This window comes from Saprolegnia diclina (genome assembly GCF_000281045.1).
Source record: "Saprolegnia diclina VS20 unplaced genomic scaffold supercont1.20, whole genome shotgun sequence".
In the NCBI taxonomy this organism is placed as follows: domain Eukaryota; phylum Oomycota; class Saprolegniomycetes; order Saprolegniales; family Saprolegniaceae; genus Saprolegnia; species Saprolegnia diclina.
In genome coordinates, this window is record NW_008246087.1 from 58,514 (window position 1) to 68,611 (window position 10,098).

At 56.9% G+C, this 10,098-nt stretch overlaps 7 protein-coding genes and 1 non-coding gene across 9 annotated transcripts; 3 read left to right on the forward strand and 5 right to left on the reverse strand.

The window, feature by feature from the left end:
* Positions 1–385: 385 nt before the first annotated feature.
* Positions 386–458, reverse strand: SDRG_07031. Its single transcript has one exon. It is a non-coding gene; the product is annotated as a tRNA-Met (tRNA).
* Positions 459–565: 107 nt separating this feature from the next.
* Positions 566–1,874, forward strand: SDRG_07032 (hypothetical protein). The gene is made up of 7 exons (XM_008612848.1): positions 566–875; positions 924–962; positions 1,028–1,264; positions 1,310–1,371; positions 1,416–1,461; positions 1,510–1,607; positions 1,648–1,874. Exons 1-7 carry the CDS (start codon positions 741–743, stop codon positions 1,829–1,831), a joined length of 801 nt encoding a protein of 266 aa, XP_008611070.1. The 5' UTR covers positions 566–740; the 3' UTR covers positions 1,832–1,874.
* Positions 1,875–2,613: 739 nt separating this feature from the next.
* On the forward strand, positions 2,614–2,917 carry SDRG_07033 (hypothetical protein; the record flags this gene model as incomplete). The annotated part of the gene is made up of 1 exon (XM_008612849.1): positions 2,614–2,917. A coding segment is annotated over one exon (302 nt), but the record flags the coding sequence as incomplete, so codon positions are not given.
* A 1,064-nt stretch (positions 2,918–3,981) lies between these two features.
* Positions 3,982–4,633, reverse strand: SDRG_07034 (peptide-methionine (S)-S-oxide reductase). Its single transcript, XM_008612850.1, has one exon. The coding sequence runs from the start codon at positions 4,551–4,553 to the stop codon at positions 4,026–4,028; it is 528 nt and encodes a 175-aa protein (XP_008611072.1). The 5' UTR covers positions 4,554–4,633; the 3' UTR covers positions 3,982–4,025.
* Positions 4,634–5,253: 620 nt separating this feature from the next.
* SDRG_07035 (peptide-methionine (S)-S-oxide reductase) lies at positions 5,254–5,960 on the reverse strand. Its single transcript, XM_008612851.1, has one exon. The coding sequence runs from the start codon at positions 5,914–5,916 to the stop codon at positions 5,341–5,343; it is 576 nt and encodes a 191-aa protein (XP_008611073.1). The 5' UTR covers positions 5,917–5,960; the 3' UTR covers positions 5,254–5,340.
* An 11-nt stretch (positions 5,961–5,971) lies between these two features.
* SDRG_07036 lies at positions 5,972–7,495 on the reverse strand. Of its 2 annotated transcripts, XM_008612852.1 has the most exons (5): positions 6,756–7,495; positions 6,669–6,706; positions 6,462–6,626; positions 6,138–6,414; positions 5,972–6,090 (listed from the first exon to the last, which is right to left on the reverse strand). In XM_008612852.1, the coding sequence occupies exons 1-4, from the start codon at positions 7,488–7,490 to the stop codon at positions 6,180–6,182; spliced, it is 1,173 nt and encodes a 390-aa protein (XP_008611074.1). In that variant the 5' UTR covers positions 7,491–7,495; the 3' UTR covers positions 5,972–6,090; positions 6,138–6,179. The 2 variants fall into 2 exon arrangements, with proteins under 2 accessions (XP_008611074.1, XP_008611075.1); XM_008612853.1 differs by lacking the exon at positions 5,972–6,090 and having other exon boundaries at positions 6,102–6,414.
* A 690-nt stretch (positions 7,496–8,185) lies between these two features.
* SDRG_07037 (glutathione S-transferase) lies at positions 8,186–9,394 on the forward strand. The gene is made up of 3 exons (XM_008612854.1): positions 8,186–8,924; positions 8,969–9,067; positions 9,120–9,394. The coding sequence occupies exons 1-3, from the start codon at positions 8,220–8,222 to the stop codon at positions 9,294–9,296; spliced, it is 981 nt and encodes a 326-aa protein (XP_008611076.1). The 5' UTR covers positions 8,186–8,219; the 3' UTR covers positions 9,297–9,394.
* Positions 9,395–9,634: 240 nt separating this feature from the next.
* SDRG_07038 (hypothetical protein) lies at positions 9,635–9,944 on the reverse strand (the record flags this gene model as incomplete). The annotated part of the gene is made up of 2 exons (XM_008612855.1): positions 9,635–9,889; positions 9,940–9,944. The coding sequence occupies 2 exons, from the start codon at positions 9,942–9,944 to the stop codon at positions 9,673–9,675; spliced, it is 222 nt and encodes a 73-aa protein (XP_008611077.1). The 3' UTR covers positions 9,635–9,672.
* Positions 9,945–10,098: the final 154 nt, after the last annotated feature.

Genomic DNA, 10,098 nt, shown 5'->3' on the forward strand with positions numbered 1-10,098 from the left:
AGTACGTATTTGTTTTCAAATTCTCGAACAATTTTGTGCTTCCGTTCCAACAAATTCCATCTAGATATTCAACGCGAGCTAATACTTGGCGCTTCATAAAACAGACTTGTCGTCGCGCCTCTGAAATGATCCCAGTGACGTGGTTCGCGCACAGGGCGTAATTTCGTGCAATTTTAGTCAAAAATAATTCCTTGAAAAATCACCCAGTGCCCAGGGATGCCGCAAATCAGCACGTTGAGCCTCTGTCCGTCACTAGCGAGTTGTAGTGGGCCGTTGGATATGATCCCAGCATTTTCCAACATTTGCTAGTATATTCTGGCGCGAAATAAAAATCGTTGTGCCCTGGAGTGTCCGCATTGGCAATTATCAACCAAAAAAACAAAAATGCTCCCTGCCAGGATCGAACTGGCGGCCTTCAGATTATGAGACTGACGCTCTACCAACTGAGCCAAAGGAGCCTGTGTCAATAGTGTGACATTATATTAATTAACAATAAAGAATATTGTTCAAGCTGCATGCTGTTTTTTTTTGCACAAGCACATGCACATCTCACAAATTCACATAACGCACGTCTCCACTATGCCTGTCTCCTAGAATGCAGTGACGTATCCTTGGAACGCTTGACCGAGCGTTGGTCGTGAGCCCTGGGCTGGTAGAATGAGGCGATGCTATTGGCCGAAAGACGATTATTTTATCCAATGGCATTGCGCATAGATTGACAGTCTCCAAGGCGCAGCGTGATGGACAAGGACCGCAAGGACGAACCTGACCCGTATGCGGCGCTGCGGCAGACCGTAGGCGACACGCTCACGCGTCTTCGCGACGACGTCGACAGCAACCTCGTCGTGTTTCGCTATGGCTGCATGGTCACGATGGTAGACCACCAACCATCTCTCTTTGACGACGCCTTATTTGACCGCTAGCTCGGCTGCGTCTACGTGACTGTACGCTCGACTGGCGCGGTACACATTGCATACGGCATCTCATTGCTGGTGACATCTCATTGCTGGTGACTCATCGTGACTAGCTCACGCGTTTTTCGACGATTCCGACGCTGCCACTCGGGAAGAAGGTCGTCGCGCGCGTCGTGGGCCAGCACCCCAAGGACCCTACCGTGCTCTACGTCTACCACACGCCGTTCCTTCGGCGCGTGTTCTTGCGCGAGACGCTGCCTCGCGGCATGTCTGGCCACGAGCTCATCGGTGACCCGACCAAGTGCGGCGTCCTCGCCGTCCGGCCATTTGGCGTGCAGTTCGAGACCGACGTACATCTACTCCAGAGAAACTTGGGTCCTAACGCGCCGCGACAGGACGTTTTGTACTCGCACCTTGTGTCCAAGCAGCGCTACGTCAAGCTCGAGATGCTCTACCGGTACTGCGATACGACTTTTGGCGATTATCTCTCAGGCGTCGCAGGACCAAGGAACCGGATCTCGGCGTCTGTGCCATGTCCACACGCAGTGTACGAGCTTTGTTCCAAGACGATGTGTAGAGACTCATGCTCGACTAGTACATTCGCCGCCAGGACGTGGCCGAGACGGCCGTCTCGCAAGGCGTTGGTGTCTGCCGCGTCGAGTCGTTTGCAGAAACGGGTGTCACGAGCGCAAGGTAGACGGAGTGTCGATACCATGACACTCATGATGCGTAGCTGCGTCCCCAAGATGGAAGCCCGCGCCCAGCGACTCTTGCACTGCGAGAAGCACGCGCAGACCATGCGCTTTGGTCGCTGGAAGGACTGGCAAGAAGACGAGCTCAGCCAGCGGATCGTCTCGGCGGGCAAGCGCGCGTCCAACGCAGCGCTGCACAAGGTGTTTGGCGTCTTCAAGTCGTAAGCATCTCAATGCCAGTTTCAGGACATGGAGTCCGTCGCACGCTTGTTTAGGGTGTACTGGTATCTGTGTCGGTACCACTACGGATGGTGATTTCGTGACCGTTGGATCCTGAGGCCGGAGGGAAATCTTCTCATAGAGGCTCTTTGGGTTCGACTGGCTCTTCGCTTCTCAGGTGGTTCGAGAACCGGGGCTTGCATGCGATCTCGAGCGAGCTAACATCCCTCTCCTGGTGGTGAAAGAAGATCGCAGAAAGCGTCTTGACACGGAGCGCACCCGGCAATCAAGCGCTACGCCCACGTCGTCGGTGTACTGTGTCTTTGCGTCCCTTGGTCGAAGACATTGCTAGTGTCTTTGATTTCTCGAAACGCGGCATCAGTCGCTACGGGAGACCGACTTGGCCGACGCGAACGTCGGCATTGCTGACACAACGAGCTCGTGCTCTCGGCCATGTCGATCTTTGACGCGCAGAGTCCATTGCCGGCCATTCCCCGACTCGTGCACCGCGAGGAACACACGTCGCCGTACGTCCTGCCACTGCAGCGCATTCGGATGGCGCTTCAAAGCATCAACTCTCGTTCATTTTTATTGCGGATATCGCTGCACTTCGAAAGGGACTGCCCGTGAACGTGACTACACCGATGCTGCACGGTCTCTTGACGATTCATGGCTGGGTCCCGCTGCAGCCTGCGATGCTCGGACTTGTCTAGCGCTGGATGAAGACGCACGCGGAAGCAACTCTGAAGCTGCTCACGAGCTTGGCTGGTCTCGAGGATGAAGATGTTGACACGTCCGTGTGCCCACCGCTGCGACAGCCGTTGCAGGCAGAGCTCTTCAAGCGCTTGACCTTGCCATAACGACACCCGGTCCCTTCACCAAGACTGACTGGAAGCACCGTGGCTGCGTCTTTGCCAAATGTCGTCTCTTGCTCAAGCACTATGTGACGACAACCGCGCCGCAGCGGGTCGATGCCAGCTACGTACGTCTGCCGTCGGTCCTTGTCGCTGCCATTGACGCCTTCCTCTTTCCAACGCACCCGTCGGTGACGAGTTTCTTTTCACCAACAAACGCACTCGACCTGCTCCAGGACTTTGCCGGCGGTCTGGCGTATGCACCCAACCGATGCTGCCAATGTCGGACACTCTCATCGAAACCATTTTCGACGCGCATCGGGCGCCCATGGCGCCGGAGCACTTGCGCACCCGCCACCATGCGACGTCGCGTCGGACAACTAACTTTGCATGCTTCCGGCCGTCGCGTCCATCGCCACGCAGTTGGACACCGCGGGCCCTTGTCGTGCGCTACAGTACGCTGTACGTCAACAGCGTGCCGAGGCGCTGCTCAACGATGGGGTATCGGGGCATATGTACTGGCAAGGGCGAAACAAGAGCCCGTTGTATTTGCATTTGAGCGACGACGGCAACACGAACGACGCCACATTTCATGCCGGCGCGCTCTTGTTCCTTGACGCTCCTTTTGCAGCAGTTTGCGCCTCAGGATGTCGTCCCATTTGCAACGAAATGGCCGCAGATTCTACCAGCGACGCTCGATGCGCTTAGCGATCGGCTTGTGCCGAATGCGATGCGTCTCGACCATGGCAGCGATGTCCATCGATCGGTGGGCGCACTTGCCACCGCTACCGCACGTCACCGACTTTGCAACGACGCCGCCTCCGGATCTCAACCCGGAACATTGCGACCGGTGCAAGGATGCACATGCCTCTTTAGCCCAAGCGGGTCACGCTGAGCTGGTGATGACGGGTCTCTGCCCCGACCTCGTACGCATCATCGACGCTGATGACGCGCGTATTCGCTTTCTCATTGATGGCGAAGATGCATTCAGGCGGGGGATGACGACGTTGCTTATCCACGTATGTAAGGGCGGTACATCGGTGAAAAACACCCCAGCCCGGTCAAGATTTCGAGGCCGAGTGGCGCGCCCACCAGATGGAGCTCCAGGCTCTGGCCCATAACGATAGTGATCAACGCCTTGAAGAGCCAACTGCGTGCAGAGGATGATGAGGAGCCACCGGTCAAGCGTGTGCGGCAATTCTAAGTGTCGTAAGAGTCCTTGGTTTTGAGCCCCTCGGTGCGGTGACGTGCGTGTGAACTGAACTGTTGGTACGGAGAACGAGCTGGAATTCGGAGACTAAGTTGTAGACAACGACACGAATGGATTTATTGTTTCGAAGCACCGCTTAGCCGTAGCAGCGGATCTGGTCGGTCGAGCCGACGCGGGAGCACTGGCCGCCCTTCTCGAGGTACTTTTGGTGGTAGTCCTCGGCGTGGTAGAAAATGCCAGCGGGCACAATCTCGGTGGCCACTTCGGCCTTGATGGCCTCGGCCTTCTGCGCCTTGGCCTCTTCGGCCGCGACGCGCTGCTCTTCGTTGTGGTAGAAGATACCCGACCGGTACTGCGTGCCGATGTCCTCCTTTTGGCGGTTGACGGTCGTCGGGTCGTGGATCTCAAAGAACTTGTCAAGGAGCTGCTTGTACGTGATCTTGCTCTCGTCAAACTTGATCTGGACGGCCTCGGCGTGGTTGGTGTCGCCCTTGCACACCTGCTTGTAGCTCGGGTTCTCGGTCGTACCGTTGATGTACCCGACGTGCGAGTCGACGACGCCCTCGAGACGCTGGAAGTTGAGCTGGACGCTCCAGAAGCAGCCAGCGGCAAAGGTCGCAAGCGCCTCGTTGGGCTCGAGCGTCACGGGCACCGTCTTGGTCATTGTTCAAAAGGCAATTTCAGAAGTGAGGTTCATCCCCGGGACTTACCGTGCCGCCATCTGGCTCCCGAGGACCCGCGACAGACAGCCAGTTGGGATTTACCGTGCCCTCTTGGGTACTCCGGATAGTAACCGGATGCTTCCAACTGATTGGATTGGACGTCCAGTGACGTCAGGAAACAAGCCAATCATGTCGTTAGAAATGGTTTCCGCCAATCACAACTCGCAATTTAAAGATCGGGGATAGGGGACAACGAGCCAATCCAATCGATGATTGCGCCACTCCAACGCATTTCCAAGCTTGAAGATCTTCCGACGCGCGATGGACGGTGAACATGTAGAGGTTGCCAAAGACAGCTGTAGCGAGCTTGCGCAGGCCGAACAACGGGCGAAAGATCGCGAACACTCGGACGCACCGTGTTGGGGCCATGGATAAGCAGCACCAAGCCATCCACGTCACCAGAATGCTTGCCTTGGAAACGAATGGACGCGTCTGTGGGTGTCTGATCACCGACCAACTTCAACTGATAACTCGCAGCACATCGACCTCGACTCTGCACCGACAGCGAGCTCCGACAAGCTCACTCGGATTGACGTTGTTGCTGGGTCACGTGGGCGAGGGCCGGGTACTCTCGGTGCCTCCTTGTGCATTCGTGCGCTGCCTTCATGAGCTACCTACATGTCGAGTCTTGCAACCTGTACATGTCTTTCACGGAGACCAAGTCTCTCCATCAAGGATTAATTTTGGCTCGTATCATTGACCTTTTATGGAATTACTGCCACGGCGGGTTTAGCCGTAGCAGCGAATGGCGTCGGTTGAGCCCTTGCGCGCGCACTGCCCACCCTTTTCCAAGTACCGCTGGTGATAGTCCTCGGCAACGTAAAACGTTTCGGCGGCGACGACTTCGGTGACAATCGGTCGGTGAAAGCGTGGCTGCGCGGAGGCCTTGCAAGCCAGCGCGAGCGCCTTTTGCGCATCGTTATGGTAGTAAATACCGGACCGGTATTGCGTGCCAACGTCGTTCTTTTGCTGGTTGAGTGTCGTTGGGTCGTGGATGGACCAGAACTTGTCGAGGAGCGCGTCGTAGCTCACAATAGCCGGGTCAAACTTGACGCGAACCGCCTCGGCGTGGCCCGTCTTGCCCGTGCACACCTCAGTGTACGTCGGGTTGGTCTTTTGCCCATTCGTGTAGCCGACGTGCGTCTCGAGGACGCCGGGGATGCGCTGGAAGCTGAGCTCGACGCTCCAGAAGCAGCCTGCAGCGAAGGTCGCAATGTTGTCGCTGCCGCCGGCAACGGTCGATGCCTGGCGCGTCAGTACCCGGCGTGCCGGTGTCAAGTAAGCTCGGAGCGCGGCCCCACACATCACTTCACTGTCGCCTCACTTTTTCAACGTCGCTCGAAACGGCAATCTCAGTGTTCCTATAACGCGTGTTCCAACAAACATGTTCTTGTAGCGAGGGTTGAAGTTTCGAGAAGGACAACACATTGATCATCTTGAGATCACGCAGGAGAAGCCCTCATGCATGTGAGCCACGAGCTAGGACTACGCTGTACGACAGGTTGCTTTCATTTCGCTTTAGGTACCTTGTAACGCCGGACCATCTTGGCCCGACTCGCGAGAGCAGACTAGCGCTGCGGAATCGGCGCTTCAATTCCTTGCTCGGCCATCTTGGCCAGCATCGCTTGTTTCATAAGGGCTGCAAATTTGACCGAGTTGTCGCGGTGCAACCGAAGCATGATCTCTGTGAGGGTGCCAACGGCCGGTTGCTGGGCGCGCAGTGCCTGCGGAAACATGGGTGTCGTCGACTTGGCGTAGAGCGCAAAGAAACACTCGGTCTCGCTTCGTGCGTGAACTGTGACCCTAACCCGCTTCATAAGCTAGCGCGTGTATCGCATATTGCACCGCACCAGCCGACGCGGTTTTCGATCAAATGGTTATCGTCGTGGGGGACGAGGCGGTCCTCGATAATGGAGCGCCACGCAATGACGACTCTGTCGGCCTCAGTCCACCTTCGCCCCGCGAGGCGCGACTCGAGCGCCGGCATGGCTGCGTCCGACAGCTCCGTCGTGAGCCTATCCACGCGTCACAATCCTACTACGTCCACATTGTCCTACCGAATGTAGACCAAGTCGGGCTCGAACGCATACAGCAGCTAGGGCCCTCCTCTGAGATGCAACTTCAAATCGGCAACGTCAACGCACCTCTTGTGTGGTGCCGGGCACGTTGCTTGTCATGTGGTCCCAGAGCAAGTCCGCCATCGCGCGAAACGGAAGCGGGCAAAGTGCCGTGCGTAGAAAGTGCAGCTCCATCGCGTTGTCGTCCGCTGCGCTTTGCACAAGCGACGACTTGAGGGGCGTGTTGGTGTCGATCGCGTCAAAGAGGCCGTGGCGAATCCACTCGGTCTCGAGTTTGTCGTACTGCAGCGCCATGAGTCGCTCAAGGTCCGAGTGCCGCTGCGTCGTGCGTAAGATCGCGCGCCGCCACAAATCGTTCTCTTCGTCAGTCTCTCGGATCGGAAAGTGCGCGAGCTTGGGGCGCTTGTGTAGCACGTGTTGGAGCGCCTGGAGGAGCTTGAGCGACTCGTGGAGCGTGGTCTTGAGCGACTCGTTTTCGTGGCGCGCCTTTTGAGCATTCTGGGCTTGCGCCAGTGCCTTGGCCTTCCACGATGACTCTTCCCACGGCTGCGCGCTCTGGAGTGCACTGTACTGCGCGACGAGGTCCGCGTGCTTGACGCGCAAGTAGGCAAGCTCCTCCTTGGGCGACGCACGGCGCTTCCGCGACGTGGACGTAGCCGACGTCGCGAGGCCAAAGTCGACTGTGGTTGCAAGAAAGTCCGAGAGGCTCTCGATCGACGTGTCATCGTTGGTGGTGGTGCTGGCCTGCATCGCCATTGGGAAATGCGGCGGATGATGATGGAAGGCTGCCGGAGCGGTCATCACGTGACCGTGATTACTGACAGTGTAGTACGAGGCACGCCTTGTGGTGCTCTCGTGCTTGTCTCTCACACAACTCGGTGGCTTTATAGCACCAGCACACAGGCACTCATCAGACCTTGTCCCGGGATACGTAGGTAGGACATTCGACCAGCTCGGCGAGGCCCAGAGCTTCGTGTCATACAAGAACGCAATGCGCTCGCCATTCCGGTGGACGAAAACGACTCGAGACAGTAGTCACGGTCAACCCGAGCAGTCCCGAATCTCTGTACGCAAGGTCGCTTTCCACGCGGACCAAGCGGACCAGAAACCATGTGAAATACATTAAAAGTACTACACATTCTAAGCTAGCTCATATTTGCAATACTACATGCTAAGATCTGAAGCCCCGTGCACATACGGCGATTCGCATCCACACGTATTGATCGACCTTGAGTCACTCAAGGTCCCGACATCGACTAACTCTGACTGCACCCTCAGATTTCAGACTTGTCGAACCTTTGCTTGCCTGGCACTTGCAGTGGCGCCAGCGATCATCGCCGAAGCTCGCGACCGAATCAACTTCCGTGGAAGCTCCTTCCAGACTAAACATGCAATCTCACCACTCAGATCTGAGATCTGACCAATCAGATGTTGCCTGGTCGTGTCAGGATTTGCCTGTCAGCCAGCTCTGTCAGCCACAACCAGTGTCACTTTACAACTTGCAAGAGCAGCAGCAGTAGCACGACGACCATGGCGAGCACGACAACGACCCACCAGCCCGAAGCCAAGGCGGCGATTCTCAACTGGGCCGACCAGAAGGACGGGCAGTTCAAGCGCCAAGTCTCTTCGTTCCGCGACTTTATCGGCTCGGAGCGCTTCCCGGCCGAGAAGGGCCGGTACCATCTCTACATCTCGTGGGCCTGTCCGTGGGCACACCGCACAGCTATCGTGCGCAAGCTCAAGGGCCTCGAGTCGGTCATCGGGCTCTCGGTCGTGAGCTACCTCATGGGCAAAGACGGCTGGCACTTTTCGACTCCGGAGGAAGAGCCCGGCACGATCCCCGATACGGTCAACGGCGCCAAGCTCGTGCGCGAAATCTACTTCAAGGCCGAGCCCAACTACAACGCGCGCTTCACAGTGCCGATCCTCTGGGACACCAAGCACGAAACGATCGTCAACAATGAGTCGAGCGAGATCATTCGCATGCTCAGCTCCGAGTTTAACGCGTTCTCGTCGCGCCCGTCGCTGGACCTGTACCCTCTTGCGCTGCGCCCCGAGATTGACGAGCTCAACGCGTGGGTCTACGACGGCATCAACAACGGCGTGTACAAGTCAGGCTTTGCGTCGACGCAGGACGCCTACGAGTCGAACGTCTACGCGCTCTTTGCCGCCCTGGACCGCGCCGAGGCGCACTTGGAGAACAAGGCGTGGCTCGTCGGCAATACGCTCACCGAGGTACCGTTGTCATTTCTCATACACCGTAGCTCAATCATGTCCAGGCGGACATTCGACTCTTCACGACCATTCTGCGCTTTGACCCGGTGTACCACGGCCACTTCAAGTGCAATCTCAAGACCATTTCGCACGACTACCCCAACGTACGTAGCTACAATGGAGGATCTGTCATCTTATCAGCGATCGCGGATGTAGCTGCTCCAGCACGCGCGTCGCGTCTTCCAGCTCGATGGCGTCGCCGAGACCGTCAACATGACGCACATCAAGCGCCACTATTACATGAGCCACCTCCAAATCAACCCGTTCGCGGTCGTGTCGGCGTGGAACGGACCCGACCTCTCGACGCCGGTTGTCGAGAGCCACGTGCTCTAAGGTTGAGGTGCGTGTCTTTTGCATTATCAAAACACAGACATAAATGTATATTTCGATTAAAGATACCTAAAGAAACAAGATATTTGTCAATTCCGCAGAAGGCTCGGATCGAGTTGGCTAACGTGCTAGCCACCGCATACAAAGACTCGAGTGCGCGGAATCTGCGCGTTCGTCGCTCTCGACGATACCACTAACTCAGTTACATTTGCCGACTTGCCCGGTATCGATACCCTGGCAAGAGACAGCCTCTGCATGATCCCTTGTCAAGCATTGATTCAAATAAGTCACGGTCATGTATGATCGACATTAGGCGAGACTAGGATACGGAGGAATGCAACATCGTACGCAGGAAGAAAGCAGGGGAGCGTGTGAAGGATTAGGCGTAGCGCGTGTCGTCGGCGAGGCGGGCGTAGCCATCTTCCATGGAAACGTAGCCGTCCGCCTTCTTGGCAAGAAGCACCGAGGCGACAACAGCGACGGCAGCGATGCACGCGACGACCAAGAGCCCGTTGTTGGCAGCCGAACTGTACATGGCGTTGAGCTGGCTGGAGCCAACAGAAACGGCCTTGGCAGAGCACTGCGACACGGTGTCACTGAGGTACGTGGCGACGCTGACGCTCTCGCTGTCGAGGTAGACGAGCACGTCATCGTCGACGGGACACGTCGAGCACGTGCCATCGCAGAACGTGTTCTTGTCACAGAGGGTGGCGCCCTTCTTGCAGAGAACCGTTTTGTCTGCGAAGAAGTCCTTGCAGGCGCCCTTGCCATCGCAGTAATCTTGTGCGTCGCACGCACCAGCGTT